The sequence below is a fragment of the Mus caroli genome, unplaced genomic scaffold (genome assembly GCF_978045245.1).
Source record: "Mus caroli unplaced genomic scaffold, Mus_caroli_1 scaffold_13, whole genome shotgun sequence".
NCBI lineage: Eukaryota > Metazoa > Chordata > Mammalia > Rodentia > Muridae > Mus > Mus caroli.
The window spans coordinates 100471754-100489824 of NW_028227268.1; the positions used below are offsets into that span (position 1 = coordinate 100471754).

At 40.1% G+C, this 18071-nt stretch overlaps 1 protein-coding gene across 1 annotated transcript; it reads right to left on the reverse strand.

Annotated features, from left to right (window-relative positions):
• Positions 1-3149: 3149 nt before the first annotated feature.
• Cct4 (chaperonin containing TCP1 subunit 4) lies at positions 3150-17522 on the reverse strand. Its single transcript, XM_021176505.3, has 14 exons — positions 17246-17522; positions 14797-14849; positions 13744-13833; positions 12075-12183; positions 11288-11430; positions 9344-9465; positions 8780-8912; positions 7335-7474; positions 5514-5610; positions 5006-5116; positions 4782-4912; positions 4079-4313; positions 3552-3665; positions 3150-3350 (listed from the first exon to the last, which is right to left on the reverse strand). Exons 1-14 carry the CDS (start codon positions 17370-17372, stop codon positions 3336-3338), a joined length of 1620 nt encoding a protein of 539 aa, XP_021032164.1. The 5' UTR covers positions 17373-17522; the 3' UTR covers positions 3150-3335.
• Between the last annotated feature and the right edge of the window lie 549 nt (positions 17523-18071).

Here is an 18071-nt window from a genome sequence, read left to right on the forward strand (position 1 = left end):
AGGAAAATGAAGGCAAGTTCTGCCATCCAAGAACTTGGAATCTCTTTAGGTAATCTGAATGCTGATGCCTCTATTAAATCCAAAATAAAATCCCTGTGATGGTGCTAGGAGGCAGGGCCTTCAGGAAGTTAACTAAGGGGCTCCACCCTCTACAAAGGATCCATGGCTTTAGTTCTTTGATGATGCAGATTTCCCAGAAGGATCTTGTAGATTTTATCATAACTTGAAAGAGATTGAGACCCTGGCATCCTTTATTAAAATTTTATGTTCCAAACAATTTGACAAGTTTTAGTGAACGTGTGAGAAATATTAATCTCCCCTTTGTCATTTCCTCAGAAGTGAAGAGTACTGCATGTAGTTCAATGAAGCTAAAATACAAAACGCATACCCACAACTAAAAATAGTCTAATGAGAGGACCAGTGTCTGGTGTTGCAGAGCCATCTGCAACCATGGCCAGCAGAGCAACATTGGAGGAGGTAAGAAGGCAGTTCATTTCAACAGGACTCACAAGTCAGTGTTGGTTCACACTTTGGGAATCTGACACTAGGTAGATTTTTTTTTTTCTTTTTTTTTCCCTAGGCATATTTAAGTACAGCACAATTCACCAAACTTTTCCTGGAGATAATTAACTCAAGCCCATGTGCATAATAAAGTTTAAGATGTGATTAAGTCAAAACTCTGTAAACATGATACTTTCCAAGATGGGTTCTATAGATTGATCCTCTGGGAGAGGAACAGTGTGGTCCTGGTCATGTAGTGCAAAAGGCACCGGGCTATATTACCATGCCTGCTCCCAGTCTTCTAGGCAAAAAATAAGTTACACTTGTCTCCCATTGAGGGGACAATGCTGGGTAACATTCCTGGTTTCCCTAGTGCTTATCTGTGAGCACAAAATGACCTCTGCCCTTTCTAATAACCCCCTTCAAAAATGTAAGTGCGCTCTTCCACAGCTTTGGTTTTAAGCTTTAGTGCCTGCCATATTTTAAACAGCACTGATTAGGCATTTTAACAGGTGCACAATTGTTCTGTCTTGCTAGGTTCCTTGTAAACTGCTGACTCGGTTGTTAGGCCCTCACCTTTGGTGGGCATAGGTTCCATGCACAAGATCCACATATGATCGATCTACTGAGGACCACCTGAGTATCTCTCCAAATTTGCATACTGTGGGCACCTCAAAATGTTTCAGAACTGACTGAATGGCAAATCTACTACTCGGAGGATATAGTCTTCACACCATTCCTTAAACTCTAAAACTTGGAAACTTAGTGAAGAACTGAAGAATAGCACTTAAATGTAAGCGTTATCTTTCTAGCCCCTTTAAGTTTGATGGGTAACTTCATTCAGCAGATCTCCCTTGGACGAGCTTTTATTCTAATACCCACAACAAAGCTGTTGTTAGGATTGTTAGCTATTGTGTTATAAACCCCCGTATCAAATCAAATTAAGTAAGATAGTGGTTTTCTACCAAGCAAATTTCATATAAGCAGTGGTTAGCGTAAGTCTGTCAAAACAGCTACATATTTAGGTAGACGTAAGTAGTAATGGATATCCTAGAATCCATTATTATGGATTAGAATAGTATTCTGACCTAAATTTCTAAGATGTACCTGATTCAATTGTTTTTTAATGAATTAATTTTATAGCTTAAACAGTTAAAATGAGAGAAAACCTAAATTCTGGATAATTCAAGTATCTTTATCTCAAGATCCTGGACTCAAACATTCACTTTTCTCAACTTCTTGTACTCTATGATATAGAAGCAATGAAGCGCCAGATTGTGCAGGCCAAAATATGGCTTACCTTAATACCAGGCCTTTATTCAAAGGTGTGAAAGTATGTGAGAAGAACCTATTAGGCTTTAAAACCTCATAGGTATGTAGTAGAATTAAGATAGCCAAGTTGAAATTTACAATCATGGTGAGACATGACTATGTGTGAAATACACTGGCTGGCAACAAAAAGCTAAGCCCTTTTGACTTTGTAAAATGTGCCACATTGCATGGGCTTTTTAGTTTTTTTTTTTTTTTTTTAGGTTCTGGAAAGACTGAACGTGAAAATGAATGTATAAAGACCTCTCCCACTGGGCCATCCCTTCAACCAGAACACTACTCTATAGAAATCCCGACTAGCACCACTCTGGGGAGACTGATGGGCAACGACAGGCTTCTTTTATATTGAAGTCACACATGCTATGCTTTGAAGCTCTCTATGGGAAGGGGCACCTGTAGATGTCTCCCGTTGTCTTCCAGTGGTGACCAGAGTCAGGTGGTGGTGGTTTGGGAGGACTATAAAGTACGGCCTTCTAATATCACCGGGGTAGGCAGGCTTAGAAAGTGTAAAGACTGGCACCATTGGAGTTCAGTTTTGTGTTTGTGGCTCAAAATTCAAGCCTCACCCTTTCATGTCTCCGGGTTTGCCACCATGGACTCTTAGCCCTGGCTGGCCTGCGTGCTGGGATTAAAGATGTACACCACAATACCCTGCTATTTCAACAAATCAAAATAAAAAAACTTATAACTAGGGGTCATCAAAATAGCCTGACAAGTTGAGTTTGATCCCTGAAACCCACAAGGTTAAGAGAACTGATTTGTTTCCAGTTTGTCTTATTTCCAAGTACCCTATCATGTACATTCCTCCCCAATATACAAACAAAATAAACAAAAGGAAATTATAAAGACCTAACATCTGGCACACACATGTAATCTCAGCATTCATTCAAGGTTGACAAGGGAGGATGATCAAGAGCTGAGATAATCTGCAGTGACACAATCAATTCCAGGCCCAGCTATATGAGCACAATCTGAAAACTAAAAACAACCAACCAGGATAGGGGAGACGGCTCATTTGGTAGCATGCCCTGGGTTTCAATCGCAAGAACTGTACAAACTGGGCGTCACAGTGTGCACCTGTTAATTCTAGCACTTGGAAGGTACACAGATCAAATGTTCAAGGTCAGTTGAGATGTCTCACAAAACAAACAAAAAACCTACAAACCAAACAACCACAAATGAACAAAAATAATGTTAATAGAATACACAGAATTAAGCTGTAAGATCAATAGGTAAATGTTAAATCTGAAGGTAGTTTACCTATAGGCAGTTTCTCCCAACTATCAAAAACAGTATAATTTTAAAATGACAAGTTAATATGGAGTTTAAAACCAAGTATTTAATGTTTTCATTAAATTGTTTCAATACAATTTCAAACAAATGCCAACTGGAAGACAATGTCCAAAAACTCTGAAGCTTCCAGACAAGGAACCAGGTGGTTGTCCTTCTTTCCAGCCACAGTCCGTCTGTCCGTAATGATGCAGTCAGCCATCCTTTCCTCCAGATTATCGAGTGTTTACCTGATGAGAAAAAAACACTTAGGTTTCAAAACCTATAATAACATAAAAGATCATGTTTAAGATAAAATTTTGCCTCATTCTTATGGAAAAAATTAGTCATGAACTATTCTCTTCTTGATGAGTAGCAAGCTTTTAAGCAAAATATAAAACTTTTAAGTATGTCTTTTTGACTTCCCCTGGAATTTAACTCTATTCGCTTACCACATCATCAATTTTCAGAATGCTCCGCACAGTTTCAGTTGCTAGGGTCAAAGCACTGACTGACACCAACAGAGGCTGAACAACCATTTCCTCCAAAATGTTGGAGATGCCACCCTGCAGAGAAGCAGATGCCTTCAGTATCTGATCACACAATAAACACGAGCACAGATATCACTCTTCTGTACTCACCAGGCATGCTAATTGCTGATACAACAGAAGACCCTGTTCACACTTTACACCTACTTAACTAGTGTCCTCCCAAAAGACCTATGAGGTACTGTTCTTACAACCCAGGAAATCAAAGACCAGACTAACTTTTTACAAGTTAGTATATGACAGTAAATGAATGCTATTCCCCATGGCATCATCTTTATTCTAAAGAACATACAGTAAACTTGCCAGGTCTCAGGTGTGAATCCAAAATCACACTACTTTTAAGTTCAAAAGCCTACTAACCAACAATGACAAAATTGTAAACATTTCCTTCCACCAATCTCTTCAGCAACTGTAAACACCAAGACTATTACCTTTCGGACATTAATGCCTGTAGTTTTTTCTCCTTGGGCATGGCGGTTTCTTAGCTCTGTTACTGTAGAAATGGGATTCAGGCCAGCATTTTCAGCTAGTGTAGATGGAATGACTTCCATAGCGTCCGCGAAAGCACGAACACAGTAGGACTCCATACCACTCAGTGTTCGAGAGTACTCGGTCAGTCTGAGGGCCAGCTCTATTTCTGGAGCACCACCTCCTGCAATAAGAGCTCTGAAATTCACAAATATTTTTAGCTTATTTTACCCCAAAGGAAGCTACTTTACTAACTTTATAAAAGTCAAGATAAAGCAGTCTGGTTGTCTTTTAAAGGTGAGCTGCCCTGTAACTTGGATAAAGTGGAGGAAGACATAGAGCTTTTGATCTTCCTTCCCTCACTTCCTAAGTGTTACAGATGTGCCCTACCACATCTGCTGTATGCAGTCTGAACTGGTCAATTACTGTTATCAATGGTAGGTATTATATCCCAGCCTCAAATTAAAGTCTTCAGAATATTGAGGCCAGGAAGATGGCTCAGCATGTAAAATGCCTGACACCAACCCAAGTTTGATCCCTGGGACCTACATGATGGTAGGAAAAGAAGAGATTGCCCCAGGACCCCACCTGCCACGATGCTACATTGTGTACACACACACACACATACACACAGTAATGAATATTATGCAGTGGTGCTTGTAGTACCTTTTCTTTACTAAGCATCGGATAACACAGAGAGCATCATGAATGGAGCGCTCAGCTTCTTCAATCACCAGTTTGTTAGAACCACGTACAACAATTGTAACTGTTTTCCCTGGGCTTGTACAACCTGTAATCTTTAGTGAACAAATTTCAAATTAAGTAATTGGCTAAAAGAAAAAAAACAAACAAAAAGGTATGGAAAAAAAGGCTTAACAATATATTGTTACCTTGAATAGTTTTCCAGAACCATTTAAACTAACTTCCTCTGCTAACTCAGCAGAACCCAGCATGTCAGCAGTGAACTGGTCAATGTGAGCAACTGGTTTGGTTCCAATTGTCTGGGAAAAGATAATCAAGTGCACATATCAAGACAGCATTGTGCTAGACACAGAGCTCAGTGGAAGAACAAGCACTTGTCTGGTATTTTATTCAAAGCACTAGACTCAACACTGGACTGCAAAACAAAAAAAACACTGCTGGGCCTGGAGACATGGTTCAGTAGTTAAGAGGCTGGGTGCTCTAGAGCACCCACATGGCAGTTCATAGCTCCAGGTGGACCTGAAGCCCACATCAGGTCTCTAAGAGGACCGTATGGTGCACAGAGATGCATGCATGCAAGCACATACATAGAAAAAAAAACCTTAAAATTAAAAAATAAACCAAACCACTAACCATAACATACAAATCACACCCACAATACATGTTAATGGATATTTTTGCACACATTAATTTTACCTTACAGATGAATTCAATGTCTTCTCTTTCAATGTCCTTAACCACCATAATCTTCATCTTATTCAGAAAATGTAATGCAAGATCACTAAGGGCATCTCTAAAACACAAAAGTGTCTGTTACCTTATGTTTAAAAAGTGTTATTGTTCAGTAGTTAAGATTTTAATTTTACTCTTATCCAAATGGCTAATTATGAAGGGAAACACTTTTAATGTTCCATTTACAAGTTCAAAACTCTCTCCCTCTTCCTTTTGAGACAGACTCTTCCTCTGCAGCTTTAGTTGTCTGGAGCTCAGAAATCTGCCTGCCTCTGCCTCCTAAGTGCTGCTGGACATTATTATACCCAGCAGAAGTTCAAAAATGCTTCTGAAGGCTTCTAATTTTACTAGAAAAATTACTATGACACAAAACTGTACGTGACAAGTGGGCCGTGATTCTTAAGTGAGCACATTTTGCTAAGTGAATGTTTACATTATTCAGAAGCACAATTCTCACAAACGATCAAACCAATCCTAGTAATAGCAATCCTGTGATCTAGCAAGACAGACATTACCATCCTGATCAAAGCTAAGCAAAAAACAATTTTGGGGAACAATTTACTCAAGGTCAGAGCCACTAAATGACTAGAGACTAGAGCAGCCTCTTACTTGCTTACAAAGGACTCTATATACCTTCTGGCCTAGCTTATTAGGGGAGTAAGTGGGAATATGTCTGTCTATTTAAAAAAACAAACAAACAAAAAACAACCCAGAAATGGAAAAAGAAAAAGATGAATTCAAATTTGAGACTTCTCTTGTCTAAGCAGTGCCCACAAATACTATTTTTTAGTTAATTAGTTCAGCAGTGGTTTTTCACTGTTGAGACAATTTCACACACCCCACAATAGCCTAGAATTTTACCTGGTAGCTGGCCATTGACTCCATCCTCCTGCCTCAAGCATTAAAACTAAAGGCATGTGACACAGCACCCAGTTTAAGTCATGCTGGAGATCAAACCTAAGGCTTGTAGGCAAGCACTAACAATTAGGCTATATCCCTCGCCTCAGTTTTAAGCAGCTTTTAAAAAAATGTGCTTTTCATTTTTTTTCCTTTTAAAAATAACTGTTTTGCCTGTACACATTCATATGAACCATGAGTATGCCTGCTGTCCCTGGAGTTCAGAAGAGTGTGTCATCCCCTGAAACTGGCATTACATGTTTGTGAGCCACCATGTGAGTGCTAGGAGCCAAGCTTGGGTCCCTGAGCAACAAGTGACCTCAAAAACTAAGCCCGATCGTCTTTTCACTTTTGTCTCTCTCTCTCCCAGACTGGCCTGACTTGTAACCGTTCAGCCTCAGCCTTCTGAGCACTAGGACTGCAGGCAAGAACAACTATGTTAGACCTTCATTTTCTTACAACCTTGATCTAAAAAAACCCTATTGGCCATGTTTAAATTAAGAGAAAATAGTCCTGTCTTTATAAATGAAAATATGATGCACCAAAATATGCACTTTAGATTTCCTGTGCTTTAGAGACTAAGTGTTTCTTTTAGGAACTGCTGGGTAGAGGCAAAGATGGCTCAGTGGTTAAGCAGTGCTTGCTGCTCTTACACAGGGCTTGGCTTGGGTTCAGTTTCTAGTTTCCTAACAGAGCAGCTCACAGCTGCTTAGAAACTCCAGTTCGGGGCATCCAACACCTTATTCTGATCTCCAAGGGATCCAGATCCTGTACACATGCAATGTATACCCTTAAGCAAACACATACACATAAACACTATTTAAAAGTTGCTTGTAGGATCCCCAAATCAATTATAAATCCAGGGAGAAGAAAGGAAATAGAACAGACCTTAGGATAGACTTCTGTATGAGAAGGACATTACATCCTGTTTTCTTAATGTGCTTCACCAAATTTAATATATAGGCTCTCTCTTCTCGAAGCACTCGATCCATCTGGGCATAATCAGATACTACAATTTGATTATCCATCTGATGGGAACAAGAACACAGTAGTTATTTTCAGCAAGAGATCTTAATGTTAAATGAAAGACCAGCCCACACCTACCAGTTATATAGGTATGCACAGAAAAGGGTCTAAAATTCATATGTAAATAGAACCATCCTATTTATTATGTTTTGTTTCAGTTGTTTTTGTATTTTTTTAAGTCAGGTTTCTTGGTATAGTCAAAGCTGTCCTGGAACTTAACTTGCTCCAAACACAAGGTTGGCCTTGAATTCAGGAGATCTACCTGCCTCTGCCTCTAAAGTGCCAGGACTAAAGGCATTTGTCAGTACCGCCTGGCTAAAGCTTAGTTTTCTTTTTTAACATAAGATTTATCTTATGTATGAGTACACTGCAGTTGTCTTCACACATACTAGGAGAGGGTATCCTATACCATTACAGATGGTTGTGAGCCACTATGTGGTTGGTGGGAATTTAACTCAGGACCTCTGAAAGAGCAGTCTTAACCACTGAGTTATCTCTCCAGCCCCAGTTGATTCTTTTCAGTCACACCCATTACTGATTTTTGTATGTTTGAAAAACAAGACCTCACTATGTAGCTCACAGCTCAAGCTGGCCTTGAACTCACCATCCTTTGAGTACCGGAATATAGGTACATATGACCACACGAGGCTCTACTGCTTCTGAAACTTTTTGCATGTACTTTTTGGTAACTGAAAAATCCAAATTGCCCAAAATGAAGTTGTTCTACATACCATATGTATTACAGAAATAATTTTAATTCCATCCTTTTTACTCTGTGGCTTGTCATTATATATAATGCACAAAAATTAACGATCAATTTCCACATGGCTATCTTTTATTTTTTGAACAAAATATTGAACACATCTATATGTTGGCAGAATATAGTAAAAACAAATCTGAGGTGCCAACACACTTTTTAGAGAATCATACTAATATGGTAATATCCTGTTAAAAAAAATAATTTTTATAGTTTGGCTATCAAGTTAGTCTAAGGCTCCACTTGCACAAACACAATCTTTGTGGGCTCCAGCAGGTAATATCTCAGGAAGCTAGACACAATCTGCAAACTCAAGGAATGAGTACAGCACACACACACACACACATCTGTTTTATGCAAATGCCTATAATCAGTCTCCACCTTAATTACTTATAGCAGCAACAATTTCTGATTTTGTCTCAATTTTATTGTTTTGAATCTACATTTTATTGTTTTGAATCTACATTTTACCAGCATTTTCTATTTTCATCTTAAAAAAACAGATCTTACTAAAGTTAATAAGTAGGAAACCAGCTTGGATTTTACTTACATCTGTTTTAGGAGCAGATAAGCAAAACTGAATAAGCCCAATCTTAGCCTTTTCAACTCTTGTTATGCCAGAATTTGCCACTTTCTGTGTGAGAACGAGGCCTTCCACCAGCTCACAGTCATCTATTGTCCCACTAGGAAAAAATAATCAGAGCAGAGGAAAGTGCTTTGGTCTTACTCATTCTCAGAACCCATTCTGGGACCTCTTGGATATACTTCCATCCTACCGTAAGGAAATACAGGCAAACCTTTGAGGCTACCATATATACTAAAGTTTAAGCCAGCAAGTATTTCTAATGTTCACTTTCAGAGTTATTTTCACTTATGGCCCAGGCAGGAAGGACTAAGAACATCTTTGTTTTTAAAAGGGTTTTGTGGAGACAGAACCTCACTCTAGCTCAGCCTGTCATGGAACTCACTATTTATTCCAGGCTGGCCTTGAACTCATAGCTAGCCTCCCACCTCAGCCAATCAATTGCTGGCACTAAATGTATAAGCCACCCCTAGTTGTTCTTCAAAGTTATCTGGTTTTGGCAAAACTGAAATTGAAATCAGAGATGCTTACCCAAGCTTCTTAACTATTTTAATATCTCGAAGATCTACACTGGTAGCTGTGGCTGGGTCAATCACTTTCATCACCGCATTGACACTCATTGGAGAGAGTAGACTTGAATACTGAGAGACAACCTAGATTTACAACAGAAAGTTACTACCACAGAAGCAATAATTTAAGAAATACCTACTTTGGATTTACAAGGACTTATTATCACCTATTAGGATACAGTAGATAAGACATTAAAGTTAAAGTTGTTTTCTCCACCCAGTTTGCAAATTGCTCCATATACAAGTAAGAATATATATGCTTTTCTTTTATTACAACACTTGGCACTATCAAGATTGCCAATAGCAATAAAGGAAAAAAAGGCATTTAATTTTATGTGAAGAATTCCTACCTAAGTTGAGTGTGTAATCTAGCTATCACATCAGATTATTTATGTACTTAATACCAAAGGGTTGAGAAGACAGCCAATGGATAGTAGTGTACTGGCTGGCTTTGTGTGTCAACTTGACACAAGCTGGAGTTAACACAGAGAAAGGAGGAAAGAAATGAAATGCCTCCATGAGATCCAACATTTACTCAATTAGTGATCAAGGGTGGGAAGGCCTCTTGTGGGTGGTGTCATCCCTGGGTTCTATAAGAAAGCAAGCTGAGCAAGCCAGGGGAAGCAAGCCAGTAAGGAAGGAACATAACCTCCATGGCCCCTGCATCAGCTCCTGCTTCCTGACCTGCTTGAGTTCCAGTCCTGACTTCCTTGGTGATGAACAGCAGTATGAAAGTATAAGCTGAATAAACCCTTTTCTCCCCAACTTGCTTCTTGGTCATGATGTTTGTGCAGGAAGAGAAATCCTGACTAAGACAGTATTTATCAAATTTTCTCCATGTCCTTAGCAGAGTGAAACAAAACAGATTAGGTAATCATTTGCCTCAAGTCACACAACTTGACTAGTGCTAGAATACTAAAAAAACAAAACAAAACAACAAAAACAAAAAAGCTGGGCAGTGGTAGTGCATGCCTGTAAACCCAGCACTTGGGAGGCAGAGGCAGGTGAATTTCTGAGTTCGAGGCCAGCCTGGTCTATAGAGTGAGTTCCAGGACAGCTGGGACTGCACAGAAAAACCCTGTGTCGAAAAACCAAAAAAAAACAAAACAAAAAAAAAAAAACAACCAAACAAACAACAAACTTACTGTTTCTATCTAATACCATCTAGGTTATTTAGAGACAGGGCTTCACCATGTAGCTCGGGGTGGCCTGGAACTTGCTATGTATACCAGAGGAAATGAATGCAAGAAAAAAGATTTGTACTGGGTGATATCATACTAAATGGTAACATAAAACTTTTTAATATTTGTTTACAAACTTCTAAAAAATTAACGTGTATGGATATTTCGCCTGCCTATATGCCTGTACATCATTTGTGTGCCTGGTACCTAGGGAGGCCGGAAGAGGGCATTAGGAATTGGAACTGAAGTTATACATGGTTGTGAGCTGCCATGTAGATGCTGGAAATCTTAACCACTGAGCCATCTCTCTAGCCCCCCCCCCCTAGTTTTTGCTTTACCAAAAATTAAGATGCAGTAAACGAAAAAGTACAAATAGACATTATACCTATGAGAATCTCAATTCTTTTGTTTTTGTTGGGGAGGGGGGAGGAGGTTTCTCTGTACAACCCTGGTTTTCCTAGAATGTATTTTGTAGACCAGGCTGGCTTCAAACCTGAGCCTGCTGAGTCCTGGAATCAAAGGTGTGTGCCACCGTATCCAGCTAAAAACTCCTCATTCTTTCGTTAGCTTTACTGATCATTTTACCTCAATCTTAAAACCAATTCCATTATAGAAATTATTATTACTAGTCTTCTTGAGGCAGTGTTAGATACAGTTTAGCAATTAATGGTCACAACATCATAGCACACCATTAACTGTAATCTAATTCTCCTTAGTGGTCTCACCTTTGAATTCAATGAAGTAGTTGCGCTATTTAACAAAGTTTCTCTGTCGCTCAGTTGCACAGGCCGAGACATGTCAGTAAGGATTTCAAGACCCTTTTCCAAAGCTTTCTGGAATGACTCGGAAATGATGGTTGGATGTATACCTGCCATTTATGAACCAAGTTAATTACAACCTAATTATTTATCACTATTTTAAAATGTTTTACTCATTAAAATGTCAAAATAACCTAATACCTTCTTCCCTCCTTTTTCCCTGCTGTTGTGGTGCTGAGGGTGACCCCAGGGCCTCTAGCATGGTAGGCAAATACAAAACTACTAAACTATACCAGAGGCTCCAGATACTCACCATACAAACTAATTTATAACTCAGTTGTAAAAAGAATGGCTTGATTAGTTACTAGCTAACTTCTCAATTTGAAACCGATGAAGTACATTCTCATGTAATATTCAAGCTGAAACCAATTTTGCGCTTTCTAAAAATCACATATTTACTTTAGGTCCGAACATCTGTGTGATAAACACTACTTATCAAAGCAAGAGCTCTTATCTTCTAAGACATCTCTCCAAGTCTGAGATTAGTAATATTTGTTTTTGAAAAGCAGAAATTTATTTCTACAAAAAGAAGCCTTGCAAAAATAAGAAGCAAAATAGAAATTCTTGACAAAAGAGTAGTTACTTCAAAATTAAATCCCACATTACTTAATAGCTTGGCTTTTTTATGTTTGCCTTTAAAAACTTTTTTCTCCGTCATTCTTCAGTAATGAAAAGTATATTATACTCTACATACCTTTCTGCAGAAGTTTGGTACAGGAGTCTAAAAGAGAGCCAGCAATGATGACAACCGACGTGGTGCCATCTCCTGCTTCTATGTCTTGAGCTTTAGACAATTCCACCAGCTATGTGAACAGAACATGCCAAGATGCTAAGAAACGAGTACCCAGTAACATCTAACTCAAACCATGACATCGATGTCACCTATACAGTTAGAAATACATTCCTCCTGACATCTGATTTTTAGTTTACTCTAGGTTTCATTTAAAGATGAAAATCCATGTATTTATGGCGCACAAAATTGTCCTATGATTTCCAGTTTAAACTGTAGATTGTAAAGAGTTCTCAGGCCAGGCAGTGGTGGCTCAAGCCTTTAATCCCATTACTTGGGAGGCAGAGGCAGGCGGACTTCTGAATTCAAGGCCAGCCTGCTCGACAGTGAGTTCCAGGACAGCCAAGAGCTATAGAGAGAAACCCTGTCTTGGAAAAACCAAAAATAAAAAATAAAAATAAATAAATAAAGAGTTCTCAGAAAATTCTGTCTGAGGTCCTGTCCAAAAGCATCACTGCTCAGGGTTGAGGATGTGGCTCAGGAATGCCTGCCTAGCACTCAGGAAGCCCTGGGGGTTGGAGCCCCAAACAGCATAAAGGAGGTGTGGTGGTACACATGTAATACCAGGACCTTTTTGCTACAAAGCAGTTCTAAAGGTTCTAAAATGGCCCAGGCCAAAATGATACTCTGCCTTAAAAAAAAAAAAAAGGTCGCACAGGTATCTTATATAGACAGAGAACCTATGAAGTCATTTTAAACACCTTTTTCAAGTTTTTCTGAAGTGATCACATAGAAACATAGCATTATTTAGAAAGTCAACCTTTTTTTTTTGTTTTGTTTTTGTCTTTTGAGACAGGGTTTCTCTGTGTAGTCCTGGCTGTCCTGGAACTCACTCTGTAGACCAGGCTGGCCTCGAACTTAGAAATCCGCCTGCCTCTGCCTCCCAAGTGCTGGGATTAAAGGCGTGTGCCACCACTGCCCAGCAGAAAGTCATCTTTAAGTAATGGAAGGAGACCTTTTTTGAAGCATGTTGTCTATACGATAGGCTCAAGTGATCCTTCTGGTTCAGAGCACTTAAGGTTATAGGAATCTGTTGTACTCAACTGTCCATTCTAACAGAGAGCAATTCCTAAAGCTCATTTTTGTTAATACAACTTCTCACTTGTCACAAAACTAATTGTCACTCTTGAATTATAATTTTTGATAAAGACCAGTGAGAACTGAACATCTGATATGATTATTTTGTTTTCTAAGAACTGTGGGTGTATAGTTTAGTATAGTTCTTGTTGCGCTTGCACAATGCCATGAGTTCAATCCACAGCAGAATCAGCAAAAAAATAAAATAAATAAAACAACTTTCTTTTAGAACACCTCACAAAAAACAGTATCTTAAAAATGTACATTTTTAGCATAAAGTTAAAAAGATTCTCCATGTTTAAATAGTATCAAATATAAGTCTATTGAGTATCTTACAAGTACACTTAAAAACAACCCACTTAGCAAGACAGCAGCACATGCCCACACATATGCTCGCTGGACTGCTGCCAAGTTCAAGGATCTACAGTGACTAGCGGGTCACTAGGGCTAGTGAGCAGGATTATGTCTCACAAACCAAACACTCATTTACACTTACCATTCTGGCTGCTGGATGCAATACCTGCATTTGTTTCAGAATGGTGGCACCGTCATTTGTAATGGTCACATCGCCTTTTCCATCTTGAATCTGGAAAGTTTTGTTTTTTAAAACTTTAATGCAATATTCTACTAGCTCTATTCCATTTACTATTACATACAAGTTAGTTTATATACGTATATTGCTTAACTCAAAATACCTTTCCTTAGTAAAACAATGTAAGAACATTCAGATCAACGGGCTCTGCCCGGGTTGCTCTCTTACATGTGTGTATGTGTACATATTTGAGGACAGCTCTCAGAGACCAGGGGGGTCAGATCCTCTGCATCTAGTGATGGCGGCTCAGCCTGGGCTCTCTGTAAGAGCAGTATGTGCCCCTCTCTCTAGCCCCTGCCCAGGGTATGTAAAGGAGTCTAGAGGGGAATCATTCAGTAAAGTTCAAGCATGGGGGTCTTACTTCAGATGCCCCACATTCCTTGGCTAGCCATATTGGTTTGTCACATTTTTGGTTGCTAACTAGCTCTGAATTTGAGGACTTATCAACCCAAAATTATTAGATTATATCTGTTTTATGCTGCCAGTCAATTAAGAAAAAAATGTTTGAAAAGTTGAACTGGGCACAGCGGCTCACACTTGTAATCCAGCATTCCAGAGGCTGAGGCAGAAAGATTAAGCTCATGTTTCAAAATAAATGAACCAAACAAACATGTTAGCACAAGTCTGTGATCCCAGCCCATCAAGCAGAAGCAAGGGGATCAAGAGACAGTCTCAGTTAATTTTTTACTGAGAAAAAAAAAAAAAAATCAACCCAAAAGTTATTAAAATATAGTTAAATACTACCTAAGTAATCTCTCCTTTTGATGAATGTTAAGATTTTTGGAGGGGCTCAAGGGGGAAGAGGTGGTAGTAGGGCCTTGTTCCACCTAGGCAAGATTTACCACTTTTACCCCAGAACTGTTTGCCAGTCCCCAAACAGCACCGCCTTTCATCAGACCTTAGACTGTAAACAGAAGCTCTCAATAAGTAATCAATGATTTAACTGTTTTATTTTACCATTTTGTCCATTCCTTTAGGTCCAAGGCTTGTTCTAATAGCATCAGCAACCGCTGTTAAAATAGAAAAACAGAAAGTCACATAGTAAACCAAGACTTAAAAAAAAGCAAAGTGTTTTGTTTTAAACTTGTCCTTATTAGGATATGGTATATAGTAGCTCATTGTGCCTCGTACAACTTCATGCCTAATAACCCTAATAGACACTAGAATACTTCACATGTGCTATGTCTATGTAGAACAAATTTTCAATACTCCTGTGAGAATCAAAATGACAATCTAGTCTTAAGTTCTTAGTTTTATTTCCTCTATTCCATAACGGTACAAGCATCAGTGAAACAGCTAAACACCCTAATGCAGTACACAATTCATTCATTAGCCTCTTCTCTCCCCAACAAAACCATAATCCACTGAGAAAACATATGTGGGACCCATAGGCTAAAATTTCTTCTGTATCCCTTAACTACTATATGCTTTTGGCCATATTAGGTAAAGAATAAATAATTTAACAGAAAACACCTTGTATAACAATATTTTATGTCATAACTTTGGTCTAATGTTATTATCAAAGCTTCAGGTGATTTCAGTGGACCTGTTTCAACATATTCACTACTAAAAAATTATGGTATTTTAGACTCTGCATCTCTAGAACACAAGCTAGTGACTGTAAAATGATTTACACAAAACTACCAGTATTTTCTGTCTGTGAAATCTTCCTCACCATTAGCAAGTATTACTGTCTTTATTTGAGAGGGGATGGATAATTGCAAAATGAACTCAACTCAAGTTGTATCTGGAAGAAGCCTTTCTCACTTTCTAGAATTCTGTTTTGACTTGGAAAAACTAGTTTGCCCTTTGCTCTTTTAGTAACTAGATAGCTTTACAGGCAATTTGGGTAACCAATCCTGCCTACGTGCATGGCTCCTTCTGTCCTGTTGTAGTTTTTGTGCACCCTTCCTTTGAAAAGTAACTGTTCTGGACAGTTTATGTGAACTTGACCCAAGCCAAAGTGATCTCAGAGGTGGTAACTCCCCAAATTAAGAAAAAGTCAATTAAAGGGAGTTGTAGGCAAGTCTATAGGGAGTGTTCTTGACTAGAGATTGAGGGGAAGGGTTCAATCCTTTGTGGGTGGGTCCACCCCTGGGCTGGTGGCCCTGGGTTCATAAGAAAGCAGGTGGAGGAGCTGGAGGGATGGCTCAGCAGATGGATAAAAGATGGCACCTCTTCCAGAGGTCCTGAGATCAACTCCCAGCACCCACAACCATGGATACACAGTTCTATGGGATCCAATGCCTTCTGGTGTACAAATATACATACAGACAAAACACCCATATACATAAATTAATAACTAAATCCACATAACCTGTGTTTTCACAATAATAGAAACCCTAGCTAAGATGGTTGCCTGAAGTAAACTCATTTCTTAATACAGTGTACACTCCCTTGGTCACTCATCTGACTCTAGAATTCACCTTTCAACATCCCAATGACTCCACTACCACAAACGTAATTAATGAACTCAATAAACTTCCAGGTGTCAGGTATTCACCCCAAACTTCCAAAGACTCTCACAAGGAACACCTGTCAACTTGGCTTCTCCAACTCCTGAAGGCCCATCCTGCGCACACACCTCACGGCACCAACCCACACATTCCAGTCACCTGGACTGGTGACTGCAGTACTTGCCAGGTTTACTTGGTACACTTTCACATTTAACCCTCCCAGCAACCCTGCAAATCAACTGTCGCCTCACCCAACTTACAGCTGCACTGAGAAGAAAGTCAAGGGTTTCTTGGATCCTAGGACCTTCAGAAGATAAAACAACACAACACGCCTGTCCACTTCCCAAATCATGCATCTTTTTCTCCAACCCAAATAAACCCTGGCAGTATCTCTAAGGCTTTGTTCTTGCCTTGCTTGCTTTAGACGTCAGAAGCATGAAATAGCACACACTGAGAATAAAACTCAGGCCTGTCTGGTTTTCACCACGTGCTTTACCTTATGTCGCCCACCTGCCAGTTTAAGGGAATTCATAGTGACTATCCGATTAGTACTACGGAGCCAAAGAACGTTCATAAGTTAAATGAACTTTTTTTGAAAATGTTGAAAAAGTAAAATGAATTTTTTTGAAAGCCCAAAATACTGTGTCGTCTACCACTAGGTTTAATAAACAGCCAAGCTTTAGTTCTTAAGAGTCAGATCTCAAGGAGCATTGCTTTCAGTATTTTAAACGGCGGTCTGCGCCAATGTGACCAACACCGCCCATGCCTGCAGGAGACGAACTAAGGAGCACCGCGTCCCACAATGGGGCGTGTCCGAGGCCTCCACGCTCCGAGTGCTTAGCAGAAAGCTACAAAGGAGACCACCTTGAAGGAACACAACCCACCCAGGACCAAGGTCACAACGAGGCTGGGCCGTTCCGCCGGAGGCGGGCCGGCGACCGGGTTGATACCTTTGGCCGCGGAAATATTGCTGAAGCGGATCTGGGCTGGCTTGTCGCGGTCCTGGTAGGCGCTTTTCCCGCGGCTGCCGGGCCCAGCGGTGGGCGCCCCGCTTCGGGAAGCTACGTTCTCCGGCATGGCGACCTTGGTGGCGTCTGCGCGGGTTCAGGAGGACGGATGGACACGGATTCCGGCTTGCTGTGGAGTAACGGTCTCCCTGGCCGCCTCCTCCACGAAGCTTCCAGAAAGCGACGCCGGGAAAGAAGGCGGAAGCCGAGCAAGGGGCCTGCTGGAGAGCCGGCGCAGGTGTGACGTCAGGGGCTGTCTGCCGCACGCCGGCTGCGCAGCTCGCGGAGATGCGGCTGCGGACTGTCAACCCCTCCCCGTGCCTGAGATGGAGCGGGAGGTTTTTATAGGCGTGGCTATGACCGTTCTAGGTGGACCCGAGCCTCTAGCTTCTGCTAGTGCTGTTGAGGAAGCTGTGACAGCTCTGGCTTTGTTCCGGAGTGGGTGTGGTGCAACCCGCCTTTTACGGACATGCACGTCTAAATTCTAAATTCTATTCCTAGTTTATTCACTTTGTAAAGGTGTTGGAGGAGAGATTTGCCATGAATAATTTCCTCCCTTTTGTATATATTTTGACTGCCTAGGGATTTAAATACACTAGTTAGACGGCACAGAATCTTAATAGTTGTGGAGCGGTGACTGCCTATCAAATCCAGTCTGCCTTCTAGTTAAGATCTCTTCCATAAACATAACCACTGACTCTTAGGGAACATAAACATTCTAATAACTGGTTAGTAGTTATCTGCTGAGCAAAGTGTGAAGTCTTTACAC